Source organism: Natator depressus, chromosome 3 (assembly GCF_965152275.1).
Source record: "Natator depressus isolate rNatDep1 chromosome 3, rNatDep2.hap1, whole genome shotgun sequence".
Lineage (NCBI taxonomy): Eukaryota > Metazoa > Chordata > Testudines > Cheloniidae > Natator > Natator depressus.
In genome coordinates, this window is record NC_134236.1 from 164,763,421 (window position 1) to 164,788,585 (window position 25,165).

The window sequence follows — 25,165 nt, forward strand, 5'->3', positions numbered from 1 at the left end:
CCGGGAGGGAGGCGGAGGAGTGGGGATGGGTGTGCTCAGTGGAGGAGGCGGGGAAAGAGGCGGGCGGGAGTGGAGCAAGGGCGGGAAGAGGCAGGGTGGGCGCTTGGGGGAAGGGGTGGAGTGGGGGCGGGGTCTGGACTGGAGTGGGAGGGGGGCGAGCACTCCCCAGAAAGATGAGAACTTGGCACCTATGGCTCCCGGTGGTGCCCCAAATTTTCAGCTGCCTTACACAGCCGTGTATGCTGCGTATGCCTAAGGACGGCCCTGCCTACACTACATGCACATGGCCCCCGTTAAGTAAGTCAGAGCCATGCGAGTGCACATTTGAAGGCAAAATTAATCCTCACTTTTGCCTATTGTCACCCTTGCAGCACATCAAGGCTATGCAGTGTTGTGTCCGGTATCACAGACCAACTGGTAGTTTAGTTAATCTACAGCAATAATGCCATTTTCAGTGGCAGGGGTAATAAAGAGTGTCTGACCTCTCACTAGCACATGGAGAGCCAGAATACACCTTTGTCCCCTTGCTCAAGAGTGTGAAAGGGCAACAGATCACAGGAAGAGAAGGCAGCAGTGTATCAGGCATCCAAGTAAGCAAAATTAGGGATAGCAGCAGGCTGTCTCAAAGAGCTTTGTACACTCTAAGACTCCAAACAGCCCTTCTGCATTGCTCACTAGTGGTGACTGCCTCATTTTGGCAGTAATAATATTTTGGGTGGGTGGGCGCATGTGTGTGCACGTGCATATGAGAGAGAGAGAGCGCAACTGTTAGTGCACAGTGCCATGACCTAGCCGTTTAGCTCAAGAATTGAAATGTTTAACCCATCAGCTTGAAACTGCATTATACTGTGTAAAATGTGTAGTGTGCTTTAAGACATCTACCCTTGTCAAATGTGGACACCCTTCCTCTCCACCCCCACCCCTCACCCATGTTAGAAATCTGTATATTCAAGTACGCCACGGGCTAAACCTCTCCCAGAGTGGGTTCTTTGAACTCCAGACTGTGTAGACAAAATGCCTGTTCTGTTGCACAGAAGATCTGAGGATCGGGAAAGGGAGTGGACCAAGGAGACAGATACAGCAGGTATATATGTGTCACAAAATGCCAGAATAATGTCCAAAAGTCTGTAGAGCTGTGTGATTATAATTTTTTCTTGACGTTTAAAGCCCTAGCCTGTATTATAACAGGCTTAATTCCTGTCATAACACGTTTGATCTGGAGATTTCAGCGTGTACAGTTTTTGAGTCATTTTTAACTTTTAAATGAGCAGATATTAATTTTGAAGGAATTAGGTTGAAATTTTCTCAGACTGAAACGAGTGTTGCACAAGTTAGCAAGACTAGTTGCTAAAGGTGCCTTAATGAAAACTAGTGCAAGTGGGAGGTTTAACATTTCTGTTGAATTTGGTGTATTACAAACAGTCAAAACGGGGCAGGGAAAGTAGCGAGCCATTTGCTACGTATTGAATCTCCCCTTTACATTCTTGGGCAACTCCTCAGTTTTCAATTATGATGGAAATAATGCTTTAAAATCTTCAGATTTGGGAATATTTTTCTTTGAGGCTGGCATATCTTTTGAAAGTCTTGCTGGGGCATTTTTTTTTAACCAATTCATTTTCTGATAACTTGTGACAGTTCAAGTTTTTGGTGTGGACAGGTGTTATGTGACTGCATTCCCTGTAGGATCTTGGGGGGGCTGCACTGGGAAGTGTTGAGTGTTGAATGTTAAGCTTGTTCCTTTGTATGGCTTAGAAATCTCTGTTGTCCAGAATTGTACAGATAAGGCAGACCCATTTGCTTCATTGTCAGGCAATGTAGCTGAATAGAAATGCAAATGTGACATAAGGGGACTGTGCTGGGGAGGCTTTGCTGCTGTGGTCTGTAACAGTGCTCCTGGTTGTAAGAAAATTCCCACAGAATCCAGGATTTTGTTTTTCATTTTTATTAGCTACAGGTTACAGAAAAGACTCTCTGAAAGAAAATGTATCTCTTTTGCAGATGCCTTTATTTTTATGCAGTGGAACGGCTCAGTTTTAACTCCCTTATCAAGAGCTGCATGAACTGCCCAGACTAAATTGGGAGCATCTCCACACTGTTTGACAAATAGATTTTTTTGTAAACTGATTTAGCCTTTTCATTGTTTGCATTTCATTATATTGCAGACTTCATGTCACAAAATCGGTATTCATTCAAAATAGAGAATTTAGAGATCGGACTGTAGCCAGATTAAAAAATATTGCACAGGTCAGGTCTATTAACCATAGAATAATAGCAGGTCAGTGATCCAAGGGGTAGTTCTTCAGCAGAGAAGGGCTAACATAACTGAGGTCAGGAGTCAGACCTCGGGACTTCAAATGTGGCTGTAGCCAGATTTACAAGTAAATCTACAAGGAAAACAGGAAAAGTGAAGGAACTTTCCAGTGTATATGAAGAGAAAGGCAACCCAGCCCTCTCATATTAAATCTCAGCTTTCTCAATGAGTGAAGAATAAAATTCTGACTTGCTTATATGCTTTACTTTATTCAGACACTCTTAACACAGTTCCTTGTTCCAAAGCATGATCCAAGGATCTAAATCAGGTTTTAGAGGATTTATTTAGAAAATATATTGAAAGAGAAATGATTCTCATTTTGCTGCGTTGTAATATTGAATACAAACTGATAGCATTTTGAACATACATGGTATCAAGTACAAACGGTACAAAAGCATATAGATATTGCTCTTAACAACGCGAAAAGAGTTTATGTTTATGCCTCAAAGGCTTGATAATCTGATGTGAGAGCAAGGAGTTCAATATGAGAAAAGTTGTGATTTAATTCTAATTATGTTTTGTTTCTAAAAGATGTTTATGCATTTCACTCTTACGTGCTACAGTACTGAAGAGATGCTTGCATACCTGTAAACAATGGTGTCCTAATAGCTTCACATGCAAGCTGCTTCAGATTTTCCTACAATAGCACCTCCTTACCATCATTCCCATGCTAATGAACCAAAGATAGTTGTGGCTAGGGTGACCAGATAGCAAGTGTGAAAAATCGGGATGGGGGTGGAGGGGTATTAGGCACCTATATAAGACAGAGTCCTTAATATCGGAACTCTTGCTATAAAATCAGGACATCTGGTCACCCAAGATGGGACTAAATTTATGAGGTGCTGAGCCATCTTTTTGAGCCATTGACAGCAATGGGAGTTAAGGAGCCCAGCATGTTAGAAGAAACTCAGTATTTCACAGGACAGCATTATTTGAACTCGGGGAAGAGTCATTACTTCTGTCTTTGACTGGGTTGTCTGTATAATTGAAGATCGTGATGAAATTTATTTGTTACCAGTGTAATATCCGATACATTCTCTATCTAAGGACTATATCCTGCAAAACAGTAGAGGTCTGTAACCTCAAAATTGTAACTTAGAGGTTTGTTCCTGAAGGCTTTACTCAGGCAAAAATACCAGTGAAGCCAATGTGAGTTTTGGCTGAGAAAGGCCTAAAAGCTCAGGTTCTAAGAGGAAAAGATGTATTGTATATTGAACGCATGTATGTTGACATGATTTTGAGGTCAGTTGGCTTGAATGTTCTAGGTGGAGAAAGCTGGACTTTGTGGCAAAGTTAATAAAGTGGCCCCAAGCTAGCATCAGAAGTTGAACCTTTAATTTTCTGTGTCCCATGTCTTGCTTCCACATTTGTTCACGTTTACCTTTTTGTGCACACAAAACTTGGATGACCATTTGGAGATGGTAGGTTTGAGTATATAATGTGTATATACCCATGCATGCAATATAATTGATAGGACCCAATTTTCAATGTTAGGCGCAATAGATGGGCACTGATTTGTAAGTGCATATATGGCATTTTGCAGTAGCAACATATATACATTCATTTTGCAGGTGGGCACTCATTGGGCCTCCTTTAAAAATGTGGCACTAACACTTTCATTGCTTATTTACTATTCTAGTATTTACTAAAAATAATTCATTGTTTTTTCTGTTCAGGCACGAAATATCAATTCTGTCAATGTAGCAGAGTTCAACCAAATCCCTGGGAAATGCAAAGGCTAAAAAAGGTGATAGAACTAGTGAGAAGTAAAGGCTAGCTTCGGAAACCTAGTTTTGCTTATTTATAAAGAAGGAAACCTGGAAATCTGTCCAAATTTGCAGGCACATGAATTAAGTTGGATAATGGTAAGCATAATCTTTACATCTCATAGAACTTAAATTTATTGATTGAGATTGAATAATTGAATAGGACTAACTGCTGATCAATAGAAATGAGGTTGGTAGTGGGACAGGAATGCAGGCAATAATGTAAAGCTCCAGCCATAAAAATATCACATTAGGACTATATTGTCTCACTGAATCGTCTTTGCTAATACGGGTACAAAAAATGTGAATGTTTTCATTGCATTAGCCACAACAAATAAAGGCAAGACCCACTGTATTTAACAACATGATTCTAATACATTGTAGTCAAAAAGTGTTAAAGTGGTCAAATGAAATGATATTGTATAAGCACATTAGTGACTGCAGAAATGTTGCACTGCATTAGTGCATAGTGCTACCTGGAACATTTTTGAATGAGTTATCGTGCACTTTTCAGCCACGAGTATGTGGCAAATTCTTTTGGGTGTGGAGAATGGCATCTCACCTGAGCTCAAATGTATTCTCTCAGGACTTTCTTTAACCTCATCCGAGTTCCAATGTTCAGGTGGGCTGGGCTGCAAGACTTGGGGTAAGTGTAATCAGTGGTGAAACACGATTTTCTTTAGAACTATTCAAACCAATTCCCCATCTGGAACTTCCATGTTCGTAACTCACTTAAAAAAAAAAAGTTTCTTTGTATTACATTCATGGGGAAAGGCACAAGATGTTGTTTAACCCTATAGAGACTTTGTGTATGTATGTACCTGTGTATTCTCAGAATTCATTTGGCTGGCAGTCTGGAAAATGTACGTGTTTTACATTTCAGATGTTAAGGGCCCAGTCGGTGCTGCAAAGCATTTCACGGTCAAGTAGTCCCACTAAAATCAATATGAGGGTTCAAGTAAATAAGAACTAGTTGCATGACTTAAAGCTTTGCTGGGTCAGGCCTTAATAAGGGGACTTCATGCTTTATTAAATCTTGTCATTTTAATATTTAGGATTCCAATTTAGAGAAGGGAAAAATAATCTAATATTTCCCCACCCCACCCCCAATACCAGTGAAAATTCTCTTTGATTTGTTTAGCTTTCTAACTCAAGAAGTATTCCAAAACTGGTTAAACTCACCCCAAATTCTTCCATCCCAACTGAACATCAGAGTTAAGATGGAGAATATCGCCTAACTTCTAAATTAGTGACATACTTCCATGTGAAATTTGCATTCTTTCTTAATAATAGTAACTGATAACAAAAGCACAATGCCGATGTGGACAGTTCCTGGGGTGGGAGGGCAGTCTCCCATTTTTCAGTATTCATGGTAGGTGCTTTTCTTCTTGTCAGTATTTACTGTGGCTGAAGGTTGAAAGTTTAGTATAGTGTTCTGTGCACCCTTAAAAAGTGCAAGCTATTTAAACTATTGTTTTAGAAACGTGCATTTGATGTCAGGAGAGAGCACGCAGAGATAACCTTGGTGTAAGTGATGGTTCAGACATCTAGTGTATGGACATAAGATTTCTGAGGCTATGTTACTTGGCAGTTCAACATGATCTGGATGTTTGTTAATCAGGGAACATGGGAAGAACAAAGGAGAGAGAACATGAATGTAGTAACAGTGCTGCATAGATATAAGATGTACAGTAGGACCACTACCGTTGTGGGAGGACTGGATAATATACAGTGAGCGACAGAAACTGAGAGTGGTAGGACGGTGAAATTTGTTTCACTTTGTTCCATGTGACTTGGGTTTATTGGGAAGGGGGATAACATTTTTGTATGCAGTCAGAGAGCGTGTTCTGTACATCTCTTCAGTTGCCCGTTCCCTGGGTGTCGCAATAGATTAAGTCGCTGTGTGATGATATGACACCGCCATCACTCGTCTTCCTGGGATATTGCTGGAGGCAACAACAAACCTGTGTCTTTGGCACATGTGAAGGAATTTAGAGCTTGAGGGGTTAAATCACACAGGCTCCCCTGTGGATCAGCTTATGCTTGGACAGTAATAACAGCAATAACATTAATAATAAAAATGCCACAGCAAAGGGAGTGGAGGGGGAGTAGGGGGAGAAAGAGACAGAAGAGTGATGGAAGACGGGCTGGGATAGTCAGGAAAAAAACCAAACTGCAGATAATGTGTTTTGTATGGCAGGTGTATCGGCCAGTAGTCAGATTTCATAGGGGCGCCTGCAACATGCACATGCACAAACACACATTACAATAGCTTTGAGGATGGTTAGTGGCTTTTGTGTGTGTGTGTGTCTGTGCTGTCGCTTCAAGCCATGATATCCTAGGGCAGTGTAACAAGCAATTCATGTCAGCTCACGGTAAAGATTATTGGTGTTTTCACTGGGGAAATATTTGCACTCCATCTTCTTCTTTTCTATTTTTAGCTCCCTGAGCTTCCAGTCAGGTAGGAAGACCAGCAAAAAAAAAACAACAAAAAACCAAAAGATGCTGCCGACCCATCTGATCTTGTACCTCAATTAGTCAGAACTAAAATCCTAATCTCACTTAGGAATGGCTGTTGATGTTAAGTTTCTCTTCTCTGCTGTCTTGTTTTGTGGTACACTATACCTCATGCACGTTGTGGAGGGGAAAGAACGACTGAGAATTAAATGTTTTTTTTTGTTCTGATGGCAAACAAACATTTTTTGTGGAAAAATGTTTTGTCAAATATAAGACCTTTGAAAAATAAAAGGTCATTCAAAAGCAGAATAATGTGGACCCTTCTTTTTTATTCCTGCATGGAAATGCCACTATCACAATAAGGAACAGCAATTCATTGCTTTGGAAAAAAGAAATATGAATTTGTCTTCTTTCAGATTTATTGTTTATCATAATCATCTTTCTAGTGAAAAGGGCTAATTTACTCTTTCTATAGGAATATTTTAAGTGTGATTATCATAATACCACAGCTGCTGAAAAGGTCTGAAATAGGACATTGACCTTGAATGTGTTTCTGCATTTAGCATTTGGTGCTTAACATTCAGGAAACAATATAACTGCAACTCATTTATTAACGTGTAATCTCAAAATGTTAACTCTTGCTCTGTAAATACATGCCATAAGGATTGTTGAAAGCTTGCGGTATCCCATGAAGTACATGTGGTATTTTATCAGTGTAAATATGTATAAGATTTTCAAGATTTCTGCTGGGAATACTCAATAACTAAAGTAAGTTTTCCCTTTGGTACTGCACTAGTTTGTGATTTAATTTTTACTGACATTCCACCAGTCATATTATTAGCTTCACAAAATGAAAGTGAAATAATCCTGTATTAATTAAACAGAGCAACTGAATTCCCTCAGTCATCTTATCCTTGGCTGCCTGAGACAATAACGCACTACTTCTTCTCTGAAGAAACTTACACTAGGATAAGAGCTTGGTGTAATCGAAAAATATCAATATTGGAGTGGATCCTCCATTTGTCTCTAATGAGAATAGACTTTTTTTGGATGTCAGGCAATGGGTGGGCACTTTTACTTACAGCAGTATGAAAGGGTTCTATTCTGTATCAGTGAAGGCAGTCATTTAAATATCAATGCCCATTTCCTTGAAAATAAAGGAAATAGAAAATATGGAGTGTTTTATTAAGATCAGGTGACTTGAATGTACTTTGGTAATATGGCAAAGTGATTACTGTGATTTCTTAGAGACGAAATTTAATCTGCTAAAGTTTAAAAAATAACCAACCAACCCTCAGCTTTGTGTGTAGGAGAACAATTCCTGGTCTATGGTGAAGTTCTAAAGCACATTTTGAGATAGTGTTGGGTTTTTTTTGTCTAAGATCAAAGCAAGGAGTGATTAATGCTAAATACAGATTGAAGTAGCAGATGGTTCTAAAGTAATTACCTGCTACCCTTTGCCCAACTATATACAAACGTGAACAAAGTTTGCAACTTTTTTTAGCTCAAAGGATTTTTTTCAACATTAACAGTGTGTCCAGAGATGCAGTGCGTACCTTCTAATAAAGAGCACAAAAGGCAAAACTCCAAAATCAAATCCGTGTGTCCAAACCAATTATGTGTCTAAGGAGCAATAAGACAGCAGCAGAGCGGTTTTAATGCTGAGCATTCAGTAGCATAACACAAATTTGTTTTTATTTGACACTAGCTCGCCCAGTTACTTTGCAGAGTGGCAGAGAGGGAATCGCAAATAAACACTAATTTGGTCCTCTCATAGTTCATTTCAAACAACCGGTGATATTTCAACATTTAATTCAAACTTTATTGAAAATATGATAGCCCATATCTAGATCCTGCTGAGGTGGGGAACATCCTTCTTCACTGTCATAGGTTCAGAAAGAGTATTTGTTTTAAAATAAATAATCTCAGAGCAGGTGCTTGAGTTTTTGATGGTTTTTGTCCCTTCCCAACTGTCTTTTCCTCATTGCTCTTTTAAGTACATATAATGCACTTGGCACGACGTGCTGTGCTGCTTCTGTAAAGTGCCACTGAATCTTTACTTCTTCGGTTTGCCTTGAGGTAGCTGTGGTTAAGGAATCTGGCTGCTTGGATGCCTTGAAATGTCGATTGCATTTAAGTGTGAAGATGCTTAAAGATGTACTGTTCTGTACATAGGGATAATTATACGCGCAGAGAGATGTGGAGATGCAGACACTGCACAGTAATTCTCATTGACTGGTGCAGGCACTCATGACAGTTTCTCCCCCTCCCCCTTCTTTCTCTTTGATTCCATTTCTGCTGTGTTTTGTATACTCCTTGTGGTAAGATTTTGCACTGTAGATTTTGATAAATTAGTTCAGACGCGCGTGTGTGTAGATGCGTCTGTGTTCTTAATCCATATCCTCTGCTGAAATTCTGTAAACCAGTGTCTGCCTTGATTGTATTCCCCCCCCCCCCAGTGCTTTTTATTTATTTCAAATGTGGTGCAAGAAAGTTTACTGAGAAAACTTAACTACACACTTGCCCCAGTTATCTGCTGTAGTATCCTTTTTTTTTTTTTTTTTAGCTGAACAGTAACTGGGAAAACCGAAGTTCAAGAATGTAGTTGGAATTCCAGACCCTGGCCTGGTGGAGGTGGCACTTTCAGTCCCAGGGGAGGAAGCCAACTGCTTTGTTTATCAACACGTAAAGTACAGCACTGTGTTTCTGGTCATCTAAGGAGCAGCACGGCAGTGAAGGCAGCTGCTTGCCTGGATGAAAGATGGTTGGTGGAAAGGTAGTGATGGTTAATAGGGGGAGAGAAAGGTTGGATAGGGAGGGAAAGCAAAGGGGTAGTGGAAACTATATGGACATGAAAAGGATGGAAGACAGACCACAAGAGAAGGCAATAGACTGTCAGATTTTCAGCTGCTGAGTATAAATATACAGTCTAAAAGATAATGAACAAAAGTAAACATGAGGTAAATTTTGGTCTGATAAGGTTTAAGATGGCTTAATAATCATATTTCAAATGATGTATGTTCCAGGAAAAATGATGATACTTTAAAAATGACTTGTATCAAATTACTCATATATATAGATCCTTCATGGATTATTTTTTAATAATAAAACACACACAGGTACAGGGTCTGAAGGAATTTCAAACCCAAATGCCAGTATAGTTAGAAAATAGCTTCTTTATAGTGAGTGTATATGTATATTTAAAGTTATACATTTAAACTAAAGACATTTATTGGTTTATATGTTGTTGTTGATGTGCATGAATAAACCAGTTAGTGGGATTTGGACTTTGGATTTATATGGAAATCAAGATTCCTATAGCATAGAATAAATATTTAATTTTCAAGTGCTGATTTGGTTCCCACATCCACAGCATTTCTTTTATCAAAGTGCTTTTTTAATAAGGAGTTTTAATGCTGTAAAATGATGAAATTCCTCGTTTCAACATTTGATTAAAAACTAATTTTATTTTTGTCTGTATGGTGTGTCTGCAGAATGCTTGGGCTTTACTCTATGTTTCAGAGCTGTTTTAATTCACTGCTCACCACCAAATTTACATCTTAATTACGGAGTTCACATTTAACAATATAGACAGCATAATGCTACTGGTAATTAAGCTTTTACTACCTGCTTTTATACAGTAGTGAGAGCCATAGTTTTGCTGTGTGAAGTCTGATCCTTAAACTTGCATGTGTTTTATGCCGCATATGTAAGGAGCAGGTCCATCCTTTACATCTGGTTAAATACATTACACTGGAAATCACTCTCTGTCACAAAGAGCTTCAAACATGTCTATTGCATTTATATTTTTTGGACTTAATATCTGGGGTTTCTTTCCCCCGAAACCTGTGTAATAGATTTGAAGAGGACATTTGTGTTCCCATTTGTGAACGCATTCTGAGGGTGTGCACTCGTTTGTTTTGATCTTAAAGATTATGTCATTTGCATCATGTAGGACTCCAGTCACAAAAGATTTGTGCACACTAGAGCTGAATTATAAAAAATTGGGGGTCCTCCACTCTTAAGAAGGTAGCAGTTATCTCCTTGTCATAAATAGCTGGTATTTATTTCCTCTGCAGGTTGGTAGAAAAAAAACCTTTCTCTGAAACCAAAAAAATACGTATATTTTAGCTGTAATGTTAATAATAAACAGTAGCTTTTGAGGAAAATTTATCATACCCCCATTTTCCAGCTGCTCCTTTTAAAATTTGTGTTTTCAGTGTAAACGGTGTCTGATTTTGTGTATGATCACTTGCTTAACGTTGGTTTATTCAATGAGTTTTCTTTATGAGGTGGATGACTATGACTTATAAAAGCAAATGGTTTGGAGCAATTGGGTTCAAAGATGATTATGTAGGCAATGGCATATATACAAGTAATGAGTTTGACATATTTACTTTCCTTCCAGTTTGGTAAAATTTGCTTTAAAAATAAATTTAAAAAAAACCTGCAGGGGACCCACCAGAATGCAGTCTGATCTGATCTTATTAAAATGAAACAGGCTGAGTTTAGTCCATTATAATCCCTGCACAGTTACAGAAGAAATTGATCAGTGCAGGAGCTTTTCCTTCTGTTTATGAACAACATCTAAATGTTTTGCATTTGTAGCTGTGTTAAATATGCCCATATTAATATGTATCTACTATAGGTATATGTACACGTGTGTGCTCTCAATGTGTGCACCTGTGCTGTTAAAACAGATTCTTTTTTAAAGTGTAGTTTTTCTGTCAAGTCTGTACTGAATGAGATTTTCAGTTCTAAATATATATTTAAAAAATTGACAATGCAAACTTACAGTTAAAAGTTCAAGTACCCAGAATCTTTAGAACAATTAATTTTGAGTTTAGGTGTTCAGTATGTACCAGAAAAATTAGAAGATAAAAAAATCATTTATGCATGGAAAAAAAAGCAAAAGCACTTAAACCCTCTCCCCCCACCCCAGCAATCCCCTCCTCCCCCAACAACAACAATGGAATAAACAGACAATGGCAGCACAAACTTAGTTCTCTACCTTATGATGAATTCTTCACAACATTAACTGAGAATCTGCATGTATTTCTTCCATTCAAGGTACCTGGTTAACAGTGTTTTAAGTTACAGAAAACATCTAGTGCCTAGAGAGTTATGCTAATTAGTTTTTCTTTGTAGCCCCTTAGAAAATATTGGTAGCATTTAAATTTCTTTTTATTAACTCCCTACTCTCAGTTTTCATTCTCTTTCAGTTTCTCCACCCCTGTCTACCTGCCTGGCTCTTCTCAATCTGTGCAGCCTCTGTTCTCCTCACATCTGATTGGCTAATGTGCTACCAATCCAGTATCTGTCTGGGCCAGTGGGACTGCATATGTAAAGCCCTACTTCATATTAATAAGCTCCAATCGGGGCTTTAAGTCCTTGATTAGGAGAGTGTGAGAGCTTTTGGTCCCAACTGGCTGTGCCTATAGGCTTGTCACCAGGAGAACATTTGTGTTAATTGCACTGTGCTCTGTCAAGGAAACTTTGATTTATTGCTGGGGTGCACAAATAATGGTTGCCGAGCGCACATGGATTCGGTAGAACTTTGCCTTCCTGAATCTTTTTCCCTTCACTACGAAGAAGAGTAGGTACCTTTCTTCCTTTCTTTTTTTGTTCTTTTTTTTAAATGAAAAAATGTAAACATTGATTCAGGTAGTGCTCTGTGGCTTCTTTGTGCATGAATGGTCGTTTGTGTCTGTCTTGTCTTTTTTGTGCTGAGGGTGATCTGCTAATTCAGTAAGTGGAGAATTGTTCTCCGACTACAATGTTACCTTTGAGTCAAAGCCCTGTGACTGTCAGTAAAACAGCTGTGTGACAGTCACTTCTTATTCAGGTACTAATAATAGGCACTTGGCACAAATGCTTAGTGAATTGTTAAAATATGTCTTGAAGTAGGACACATTTTCCCAGAGAAAAAAGGTTTAAAAATAATATATTATGAAAATGATTTGTATTAGTGCCTCTCATGTATTTTCAGTAGGACAGATATTTTGGTCTCCCTGTCATTTCTGTCTATGCAGAGTTAGAGGGAAAATAACAGAACTGCTAATACCTCTTTAAGGATGAATATTCACAACTAGCCTTCCGCAGTTCAGGTCTAAAATACTATTCAACCAGCACTTCACTGACAAATCAGTGTATTTAGTAACAAGGGAATTATGTGCCTTTTAATAAAGGAGAAGAAAATACTGGGGAAGAAAAGAACCAAACTGGTTTTTAATGTTTTGTACTTTAATAGAGAACTGGTGGAATGAAGCACATTTGTTCCAGCTAGTCTGTTTTGTTTTATTTTGTTGTTTTTTTCCCTCCAAAAGACAATAAATTACTTTTTAATGTATTTTATATATAATATATAGTTGTTTCATCTGTACCTATTAACTACCTAGTTTTGTATACATGCAGGTATACATACTTGGACTCTCTGAGATAAAAAGCAGAAAACCCAAACAAAATCTGGCATTCTATTGCTGATGAGTAGCTTATAAACTTGATTGCAATGTATACTGAGGATTAAATATTAGTATATCATGGGACCTGTCATTGATTCATTTTTCTTTATGTTGAGCTAGTTATTTTGCTGTGCCTTCATATTACGCTAGCAATGAGTGTTGTAATACTGAAGAAAAAATGCTAATAGTAAATATAGCCCTAGATATACTGTGTAGGAAGGCTGTATAGAGAGGTGACAATGTATTATAGGTAGATGCCCACTAGCTGTCCTTAGTGTCTGCATATTGCATTGCTATTTGTAATTAAGCCAGAGATGGAAAGTGACTTACAGTGGCTGTATGTTGGTGATATAACATAGGAACTAAAGAGTACAGCAGTAAATAGACTTGCCAATGGGAAAACAGTTCGAGGTGAGAGAGGGAAGAACCCCCTATAAAACTGCAGAGGTAAATAAATGAGAATAAATAAAGGTAGGATGCCCACAAAGATATGGTTTATAGGTCAGTGCTCCGTGAGCTGCTGTATAGTGTAAGAATGCAGTGGCCATAGCTTTCACTTAATGTTTTAAATTTTCTGTAGAAAATAATTTAAAAAAAATTAAAGATAGGAAGAAGTTCTTTTTTAAAGGAGCTTTCCTGAATTTACCTTCTTACAGCTAATTTGAATGATTAGTTTAGATAAGCCTCTTAAAGTAGATGCATTTAAATGAAATCAGGGCACATGTCTTTTTGGCTCTGGTGCAAGATTTAAACTAATTCTTCCCCCCCCACTCCCCTTTGGCTCAACTAAAAGTCTTCTTAAAACAATCCAATTTACTTTCCGGATGTAGGGTATGATGGGTGTGTGGTTGAGTGGACAGACAGAAATATCTAATGCTCAGAAACACATCTGTCTCTGTCTTAATTAATAAACCCCAGAACTATCAATATTCATAGTAGTTATATTTTGACTGTATGCTGTCATGTGCACATGCACAGGAAACCACAGAGAGAGCTATACAGATGAAATAAACATTTCTACAAGTGGACAATTTCTACAGTAATTATTGTGTAGCGGAGGATCCATGCTAAAAATTGACAAAACATTTTGGGAGTGCACAGACATCTGTCTGACCATCACTAGGTATGCTTTGATTTTAAGGCAGAGCATGTTAAAGAATGCAATAACTTAAAGCCATCTGCAACCTTGGTTTTTGCTTTTCAGCAGTAATAATAATACTAATAATTAATAATAATAGTTAATAACCTAACAGAGGCAATAAATATATCTGCTCATTTTGACATATGTGTCAGTTTAATCATTCTAAATGAATCATTGTGCTCATAACATGAAATGTCCTACAACCTCTGATTAAAATGTAACATTGACTACAGGATTATAGAGCGGACTTAATTTTACTGACTGTTTTAACAGTTGTCACAGCTGTTGGAAGAAGGAAAGGCAATTGAAACACTGCAAAGAAGGGGAGGAGGGGGAGGAACTAGTTTAGTAAATTTAAACATGATCTCTGAGTGCCAAACATAGAAAACTGAATAGATTTGTGACTCCAGATAGCTTCTGTGCACTGTGTACATTTGCCCTTTGTGGTTCACTCTATCTGTCATGAATTTGAACCCCTCGACCCCTTCCCTACTTCCCCCATTCAAAAATATGCAAAAGAATTTAATTAAAAAGAAACAAATGTGGCTGTTACAACGTTGCATGGATTTTTATTTGATTCTACAGTCAGAAATAAAATGCACAAATTATGAGCAGTAAGAGAGGTGTAATTTAGATAATGAAAGTGGATCTAGTCTGGAGTCACATACAGTAAAAAAAAAAAAAAAAAAAAAAAAAACTTTAATACGATAATAGCCAGTGTACATATTTCATATTATTTTAATAAAAAGTATCATGTTTCAATCTGAGAATGGTTCGTGTGTTTACTTATATAATACATGTTTGTGTGTGTGTGTATCTCTATCTATATCTGAGAGAGAGTTTGTCTTAGTTGCATTCTTCCCCCATCAAAATATTTTGAAATAGCTCTTATTTCCAAAGAATTTGATCTGGAAATACCTGCGATTTGTGAAGGTGGGGGAAGGGTGGACTATAGAACATTTCTTCATCAATTGGTGGGAAATAACAACCGACTTCACTCTATAGTTACTTCCCTCCAGGTGGAGGTTTTTAACCTCACATATTAAAGGCGTTAGTTATCTTAACCTTTTTAAAAAATAAAGCAAACAGTTAGCATTCAAGTCCAAAAACTATAGGGTCTCAGCTGCCATACCAAGTACACAATGTAGAACCAAGCTTTCTGGTATGAAGTAAGCCCAAAAGTGTGTCTGAATGAATAGATTCCTTTTGTGTTCTCTCCTTGGACAGCAAATGGGCCTTCTTCCATGTTTCCTTTTTTGTTTTTGCTTTTAAGTTTTGTTTTTTGTGTTTCATAGACTTCTTTGGCAAGTTTTCAAATCCTGCAGAAAGTGTAGAGGGCTTGTTCTGAAATGGCTTTTTGACAGCTTTCCATTTAGTGGGGCTGGCCCCTCTTTTAGTGATGGTTGCTCATTTTAATGTGTTTATGGTTGTGCTCTTTTATTTACTGATCCTGGTGCGTTGCAGTGATAATTAACCCATGTTATTAGCAAAGCCCTTGTGGATATCCATTAATTCTCTTGAATGGCTGATAATTTTCTCCACTGTTTTTTTTCTTTTTCATGGCATGCTGTCCTTTTTGAAGAGCCCTATGTTTTAAGACCTTTTATAGATTTATTTCACTAAAGCCTAGATGTATAGAAGGCACTGTACCTATAATTCTACACTAAGGAATACTTCCACTCTTGGCAAAGTGTTTTCAGAGATGCTAATGGGAATGGAAGCAATAGAGAGAAGCGATAGGAATTATTTATTTAATTATTATTTTCAAAAACACATGCAAAATACAAGGAATAGGACTAGTCTTAGCCTTCGCTTCCTGGAGCCACGCTGGACCGTTGTGACAGTTCGGGGGTTGGTTTTGTTGTTTTAATCAGATTTCAACTTAGCTAATAGCACTTTGGGCATTTAAAGGAAAATATTGAGCCAGCAGAAAAATACTTGTGCTTGCACTGCTGAGAAAAGATAAGGACTGCCTCATTAACCAAGCCCTACTTTTGCAATTAATTTCAAATACATGGTGCTATTCATCAAATACAGAAGGTAACTTGTCTATGATTATATTTAACAATACTCAAAGCATACTTTGTGGAGAGTATATAGCAGCTATAGTATGCCCACATTTCTTAAAGCTATATAAGCCAATATTGTACAGCACATATCACAGATTATACAGTGAAAATATGATGTTAAATCCTAATATTTTTCAACAGTGTGATTAAATATGATAAAGTTATTTTAGTGAATATTTCTAAAGGACAGTGACCCTTGACATTTGGAGTGCTGTTTTCACCACATTGCAAGTATAAGTAAGAATGAACTTATTAACACATCTGATAGACCCTTCAAACAAATGGCCCCAATTATTAGTAAGTTTTGCTAATATTATATCAGTCATTATAATGCTTAGGATAGAGATAATACATTTGGACAGAGTTCTTGGTCAATGTCCCTACTGAAGTTGAAAGTAGTCTCTGTCATGAGATAAGCATTGCTATGAATTCTTGCTTCATAGCAGATTCATGGAGGAAAGAAACAATAAAACGCTGATATGTTACAAGTGCATATGAGCCTCATGCTAGCGAGCTCTCTAGAGGAAATCTGTGATTATGCTGGGCCAGTTTGTTCAGTTTTTATCTCTTTTACATCCACTAGTCTTGTATTAAATTGTCATCGTCCTAAAGCACATGAGAGAAAAATGAATTGCACTTCTCGACATGCTCTGACAGTGAAATATTTAGCCTCTCTGTCTCCAATCATACTCATGTGTATGTTTGATAGTGCAGGGATGACACCAACAGTCTCTGCAGCTTGACATTCCACTTATTACATGTTCTTTTACATTTCGTACATCTTCTTTTACTTTTAGACATCACTGATATAATCACACGCAGATGTACATTTATTTATATGTATAAATCAATTATTAGTCTACATAAAACAGATTGTGTCACACATGTGTGCATGCTACAGTCATACATTGTATGTAGTATGTGTATATATAGTACACATGCAAAGATCACTCTCAACTTTTCTGCATTCAGTTACCTTTCCAAGAATTTTTTGCCTGATCTATTGGTTTTGCTTATCCTAGAAGTTAGCTAAATAAATAACAATGTAAATATTGAAGTTCTTGCTTCCGATTTTATTTGTCAGATTCTTCGTAGATTCCAACATTTCTAATTTTTGCGTTAATATTGTTTCTATAGAATATGCCACCCGTTTATATAAATAATTTGAACTTCCTAATAATTTACATAAGTAATAATATTTAGGGGCATTCCTGTAATTTTTATAAAAAAAAATTACTGTAAAAGCACACTTCCTCTGACATGTGGTATTGTTTTTATTAAAATATAATTCTTCTTATAGAAAAAAGTACATATCCTTTTTAATGTAAAGCCTGATGCCTTTAGAAACCTATATAAAATATAGATTCAATTTTAATTTCCTTCAGCTCCACCTCACCCCCCAAAAAGTAATAAAAAAATATAAAAAAAATCATCCTTTGGTAAATGTTTTAAATTGCTCTTGGCAAAAGGTAAAAGTATAATGATACATTAATGCAAAACATTGTTTTCAAACTGAATTGTGCTTTTGCGGGATCATGTGTGCTCTCCCTTTATTTCTTACAGGGATAGTATTTTTCCATTTCTGTAGTACTCTGCAGAATAATTCAGATGCAATAGATATAAACCACTGCCTTTTGATGATGTGTGCTCCTTAAAACGACTCATATTTTTGTAACGTTCTGAAAGATTTAAACCTCTTAGCCTTATTTGTTTATGTAATGCATGGAATATCATTACATTATTCTGTTTTTGCTTCCTTTGTAACAATCAAGTGTATCTTTCCTCCCCATTGCTCTATTGAGTAGGTTAGTGTTACTGGGAGTCTTACCTTTCCCAATAAGTTCTTTTAATTATCTTTCTGTATTATGAAGCTGAACTTTATTTCATCTGGTGCAGCATTTTTTGAGCATTTCCTTTCAGATGGAAGTACAATTGAACTTTTTGTTTCAGTTTTTTCCTACATCTTTGGTATGTAAAACTCTGCTGCTGGTGTCCTGTACAGATCATTTACTAATGAAACTTTTAGAATTGGGTGGGGGTGGGTGCTGTTTTACTCAGTATGTGACAAATGTACAATTTTTCTGCTTGATTTCTGATCTTGAGACAGATAGGATTTTAGATTTGGGCAACATTTATGTAGAATTTCCTTGAAAAATAATTTGTATGCACCCTATCTGATTTGTATCAAACAAATATGAAAACAAAAAAATTTAACTATTAAAAATGTACGTCGTATCTTCTCCATGACACACCCTGTAACACAGGACATTATACATGCAATTGTGGAGTAGTTCATCAATATACTGCAGTAATTTAGTATGGCCCAGGATTATTAAACAGAGATTACTTTCCCCCAATCTAATGAATCAGCTTATAATATCTTTGCGTAGAACTGTGCACATTTACTTAGGCATGTGGTCATGTATTTTACTGAAACTATTCATTTTTTCAAGTAAAAATCTTTAAAAAAAAAAAAAAAATCTCAGCAGAGGTTTTTTTTTGTAGGTGGGATAGACGTAGTTGGATAAAGGGTTGTATTCTGAAGCCAAACTTTAAAACAGAATACTTTTAGTCTCTAGACTATGCTTTGTAATAATCCCTTGCATCTCTTATTCCTCTGTCTTTTCATGTTACTTTGAGTGAAACAAAATTGCACATCTCCTTTTCATCATTTTGATTGGAACTGCATACCATATATAATGTGTTTTGGCAGCACGTACCTAGCCAAAGAAAACAAATTAATATTAGCCATGCTGGGGGGTGTCAGAAGTATCACAGATGTGTCGATTTAGCTTTGCTCCATCACACACCCTTTCCTTAAACAACTGGTCAAGCTGTCGCAAGATGTACTGTGGGCTACAAAGAGATTCTAATAGGTGTGATCAGAGATTGATGGATGTAGCTAGTTAGAATGAGAAGATGTTGATGATTTGCTGATGCTTATTTCGAACATCGTCCAAAAAGCAGCCAGAAATTGGACAATCTAAAATCATACTTCATCCCATTAAAATCTTGCAGATGTACCCATACTGACAAATGTAATGAAAAAGTCCATATGAAATGAAGCTGCTGACTTGCCCCTGAGCACTAGTTACATTCTTTCCCAATGAAGGGTTGGGTGGGGAGGGGCGGAGGAGGTGGCTTGTTTTATTAAATCCATCCTTATCCATCAGATTCTCCCCCTCCCCCCATTTTTTGGTTTTGTTTACATAAATGTTCTTGGAGAAAACAACTACTTTTATATCTCACATCTGAAACTTTTTAAGCAGATGTAAAACTGGAAAACCGAATGAAAAACAATAGTTAAAGTAATAGTGAAATCATACACTTCTTAACCTAGCAGAGCCACCCAGTTTAGTCAGCTGAGGTTTTTTGGTCATAATTCTCCACATATTGAAAATGCAACAGAAAGGACTGAACCATTATATTTTATAGTTATTTGCTTTCATTTAATCCCCTCCTCCCTCTCCCCCCAGTTCACTGTTTTGTAATTTCTTCCTCAACTTGGCTGTAGGATTCAGTCTTTTTGGAGAGGATAAGTGTTCTTGTCCTCTATGTTAAAGCTGCTGTTTTCTTCCTTAAATAGTTCCTGGTACAGTTGGCTGACAAGTGTCATGGCTAAAATAATTGTCAGAGGAATTAATTTTGGAAAGCTGGTGGTCGTTGATTAGTGAAACAATTCGATCACTTTACTGCAATAAAGTGTGGCCAGTAAAAGTACATGCTAAGTACAAAGTAAATGCCATTTTAAAAATAAGGCATTTTGGTTACAATTCTGAAAGCAAGCAAATGGGAATCGCTGTCAAAACAATTTTTAGTGAAATTCTCAAAAAAAAATTATATAGCAAAAGATTTTTTTAACTATAGTTGTTTAATGGGCCATGAATCTAAGATTTCCACTACTAAATTATATTCATTTTTGCAGCAGTGAAAGAATTTGCTGGCAATGTTCTCATAGCAGCCGTTAACCTATTGGGACAGATCAGATGTTTTGAAGTGGCATGAAATGCCATGTCTTTAACCAACTGTTCCCATGAGCAATAAAGGGGTAAACCCAGAATTCCTGATAACTGAATAAAGGCTTATGGGCACCACATCATTCTTCTATCAGGAGTTGATTGTGTACAGTTGGTGCTGGGTCATATTAAAAGAGCTGAGCTGCCACTGTCAGTGGTTTACATTAGTATGAATGACACCTGTCCCATCAATCATGGGGCCATGGTATCACAGATGGAGAAGCAACAATTGGTTGAATTACACAGCATTGCACACTTGGCTTAATTCATCTCATTGTTCTCCTACAAATCTAGGGGATGGCTCATTCAGTTCCAGGAGTCCAGACAGAAGCACGAGATGGGCTCAGGTGGTGCACGGGCCTGCCCGTTTCTGTTCTATCAGAGGTATTCAGCAAAAGTCAGTGGGTGGGTGTGGGAAGAGGGTGCATTCATAGACAAAGCTTAAGCAGCAGATTCTTTCATAGGGGAGGATTTTGTAATTAATCAGCTGTTCAAACAAACTTAGAATGTCTTCTAAAATTCCATGAACTCTGTCTATATACTTATATGCCTTACATAAATCCACCTTTACATTTCATTTTTAAATTGCTACATGGTACCTATCATTTTAAAAGTAACTTGGGCCAAATTCTCCACTGAACTCAGTGGACGTACTCTAGTTTACACTGATGTACTGTACGTGAGAGGAGAATTTTGCGCTGTAAAAATGTGGGTCCTATGCCTTACAATCAAACAAAATCTTACCAGGATTTCCCTTTATGAAACAGAAATTATAATAAAAGATCTACTGTGTATTTACCAGTAAAAATATCAATATTCTGTGAGATACTTTTTAAAAAATCTTCAGTTTGCATTTTATGAGTATTTTAACAAATTCAACAGGAAAACTAAGGTTGGATCATCACGAGTGTCAGTCTTGGTTTCAATCTTCCGTCTGCAGCCTGAGATGGTAAAGGTGCTTAAGTGCCTCTTCACAAATCATTGCAGTTTTTTCTACAATTATAGGTAGCTACTAGAAAGAAAGAGAGAATAAATAAATAAAAGGATAAAATGCAAGTAAATAATTAGTAAGCCAAAAAAATTTTCAAATAGATTTTTGTCTCAGCACTTGTATGCTGTTTCCCAAATAGCTGCTGGACTTAAATGTCCGTGTGGTGTTTAGCGGGAGGTGCTCTGTACTGGTTTATTACTTCAAAAACGTTCATTTTCAACTTCTCCTGTTTCCCCCCAATCCTTTTTATGTTGTATTTTAGCTGTATGCTTTTATACTTTTCTTTAAAATTGTTGTCAGTCAGGGAGACTCACTGCTGGTATTTTTGTTACACTAATGTCAAGCAGAAAACCTATGGCATGCTAGAATCAGGAGGCTACAGTGCATCAAAGACACAGCTTATGTTTGATTGTGTGTAAATACAGTTAGTTAGCTGGGTTTATCTGATAGCCTGGCAGAAAGAGAGAGGAGCAGTACAAACTGTTTTCAGTAACTGTGCTGTTCATACTCCTGATAAGATTGAGAGTGCTTTCAAACTGCTGATATGCTTTGAATAAGAAAAGAATAATCACTTCCACTGGCACCGGCTTATCGGGAATGAAGTAAAATGCCAACACTTCTACATTAGCAAAAGTAAATGTTTTAGACACTTTGTGCCTTTTTCCATTTGAATTAAATAGGAGGGTCCATCTGAGGGGCTATAATGAATGGAAGGATTTATTACCTTGACTAAATTACAGGTGAATATGTTGAGAAAGGAGCCTTCAGCAACAATAACAGCTCTTTTGATAAGTGGGTACAGCTATTTCATGCATTCTGTAGAGAAATTCGGTATTTTTATCCTTTCCCGTCCTTTTAGATGCCATTGCTAAACTTAAAGGTGAAGTTGCTTTGTATTCCAACATATATGTCTTGTTCTTTTTGAAGCTACCAGTGAGACACATTTGAAATTCAGTTCATAATACTATTTTTATAAAATGATGCCTGAGCATTTACTACTGTGACCGACTGATGCTCTGCCTTGGTGTGTATTTTCACATCCGAGAGAGAAAATGTATCTGAAAATTTACTCTGGGTAAATCTGGCATATTTGCAAGGAAAAATGTGAGTCATCGTCAATTTACAGACACTGCATGGAGGGAACATGGTTGCTTACATTATTAGAGAGACAAGACAGGCAGACTAACATCTTTTATTGGACAAACTTCTGTTGGTAAGAGAGACAAGTTTCAAGCTACACAGAGCTCTTCCTGAGCCTGGGAAAAGTACTTACAGTGTCACAGCTAAATACAAGATCAAACAGATAGTTTATCTTACCTTATTATCCTCACTGGGTTTTCTATTTTTGTTTTAGTTCTATTACTGTTATTTCTAGCTTCCTTTCTCTTTTTCATGCCTGCAAATAATTTTGGTGTATTCAGATTTGATAAATGATAGTTCACGAGTAGATTGATTGATTTGGGATGATTATTGATTACTCTCAATGAGATCACTGTGACACACTCAAATCAATAGTATTCGATTAACCAAAGCACCACTGTTCTATACATTTAGCAGCAGTGGGGAATTTAGGAATGGAATGTTCACAAGCTGATAAATTGACAAAGCATTCAGCTTTAAATAGCCCTTTGTTTGGTATTAGCTTGCCAAAATGTGTTTCTTTGGAAAGTTCGTTTTCACAAGTCTAAGCTTTCAGTAAAAGAAAGGTCATTGGTTTAAGGTTTATTAAATTTTAGCTAAAAACAACTGGCTCCATTTGGGTGTAAAATAATTTAAGTACTTACTGCAGGCAACCTTCATGCTTTAGAGCTGTAGCTCAAAGGTTTCATTCTTCTATGAAGATGTCAACTGTAAATATAAAAATGCATCACTGAAAATGTAATGGGTTTAAAGATTCGAACTGAAATAAAAAATCCTGCCTGGGGAAAGCACTATAATCAAAATAAAGTAGTCTTAACTTTTCCTGAAGAGGGCATACTTGGAAGCAATGCTCGAAGGCAGCAGGTAGTGGGTTAGCAGGGTTACTCTCCCTCCGCCCCCACCCGCACACACTCGTAGCGTAGCTTTGAATCAAAAATACACAGGGTTAACCGCTAATACCATACAATCGGTAAATTGCTGCTGCTGCTGTTGAAGTGGAATATTCTATCAGTCAAAGCAACTTTACACTCTTGCAAAAAGCATCTTGCCATATTAAAAGCCAGGTTCTGAAGTACTGTATTATTGGAGGCCTTTTTTATATCTTTTTAGTAGATATTAAATTTCTTCGGAGTTGAGGGCCCAAATTTACAGATGACGGGGATTTTAAGTGCACTGTAATTGCAGCCCTGGGTTATTGCTAAGCAAGAATATTGCAGAATGCAGATACAAATATTTGACCAAAATAACTAGGGCTTTGGATCATGTTTGATATTTTGAGAGTGATCTTCAAAGGCACAAAAGGGAAGCTATGTTCTAACCTCCCGTTTGTCCGTTTAAAAATCTTCCCCTTTATTTTTCAGCAGTTTGGGCCTGATCAAATGTTAAATGAAGTCATTGGAAAGATTCCCATTGTCTTCAATGGGCTTGATCAGGCCCTATTACTGGGGAGGGAGAACCTCAAAAAACTAATGACTTGTTGGCATTGTAGAGAAATGAAATCTGCGGAGAAGCCAAGCCGAAGCTCAAGAATTCGTCTCCAGTATGTGACATTTGTGCCAGTAAAGAGTTGCCGAAGGGAGGCAAGTGAGTGTGGCCAGGAAATACTAAGATCACTACCACATTTTCTGTATCTTCTTAAAAGCAGTGGTGGCATTATGCCAGGCTCCTCAGCCCTCGATAGTCTAAAAAGGAGGCAGAACAACTCTGACTCTGAAATGTCAAGGCTAAGTAAGAATGATCCCCCGTCCTTAGTTTTGGCATCCGAATTACAAGAGCAGTTAAAGAATTAAGCTTGTTTAGCGCTTTTTTTGTTTTGTTTTGATTTTTTGCTAATGAATTCCTAACCTTCCATTACAAACCAGAGAAACGAGTTACAGAATATAATACACAACTGTTTAATGCATATTATCCTGACATATAATATAGCTAGAATATCGTGAAGACTCCTTATACCATGTAAAAGCTGCTAAAGAATGTCATAATCTTCAAGTGAATTTTCCTTCATGAGATGTAAAATACATTTTAGTGGCTAGAGAACTGCCTGGATTGGGGTAAAACCTACATTCCTTTCTTTATGAAAGAGATTTATATGGGTGTTTTAGGAGATGTAGGAACATGGCTCTTAGACAAGGAGCAGCTTGGCCTTCTCTCCTCCATAGAAGAAAGGTTACACACAAGGTGGCACAACAGGAAAAAGCAAACATCCAAGGCCTGGTTCCCAGTGATGCTAAGTGCAATAAACTTGAGAAGGACTAGTTGGGAGAATAAGTGGCTAAGAAGCACTGGATATCTATTATGGTGGGAGGAGGGGGGGCTGAAGCTTGACCCCTCTCACTAGTAGTAGTACAACGTAGTTTTAGCCCCTTTCATTAACGGTGAACCCTTCTGTTGTCTCCAGAATATGATCTATCTGTAATAATAAAATTAAAGAGGAAGGTATTGGTCCAGTTCTGCACCGTTAAAGTCATCGACATTTTTGCCATTAATTCAAGTGAGAGGGGATTGGGTGTTATGGCAAACTTTTTTAAATACAAGTGCCTAAAGTTGGGCACTTAAATACACGTGCTGGTACCACAATAAAACTGGCCGATTTTGAAAGATGCTGAATACTTGCAACTGCCATGGATTTTGTTGAAATCCAGGGTGTCTCAGCATCTCTGAAAATCAGGCCAATTTTAATAGATACTTGACCATGGATTTATGTGCCCAGTTTTACACATCTAATTATGAAGATGTTGGTCTTATGTCTTTATTTCCAAGTAGGCATGCTGAGTGCCCTCTGCATGGAAGTTGAGCGCCTTTGGTACGTCACA

At 37.3% G+C, this 25,165-nt stretch overlaps 1 protein-coding gene across 7 annotated transcripts in view; it reads left to right on the top strand.

Moving 5' to 3' along the window:
- ESRRG (estrogen related receptor gamma) overlaps positions 1-25,165 on the top strand; it is a 476,445-nt gene that overhangs the window by 265,433 nt on the left and 185,847 nt on the right. The window contains exons 1-2 of one of the 7 annotated variants that reach the window (XM_074949254.1): positions 4,075-4,176; positions 9,101-9,310. The exons of 4 other annotated variants lie outside the window; for them this stretch is intronic. Coding sequence is in view for 1 of the 3 variants with exons in the window: in XM_074949250.1 (XP_074805351.1) it covers positions 12,075-12,130 (56 nt within the window). In the remaining 2 variants the exon portion in view is untranslated. Of the gene's footprint in view, positions 1-4,074; positions 4,177-9,100; positions 9,311-11,889; positions 12,131-25,165 lie in introns of those variants that run through there. 2 more of the 7 variants (XM_074949253.1, XM_074949250.1) reach the window with 2 other exon arrangements.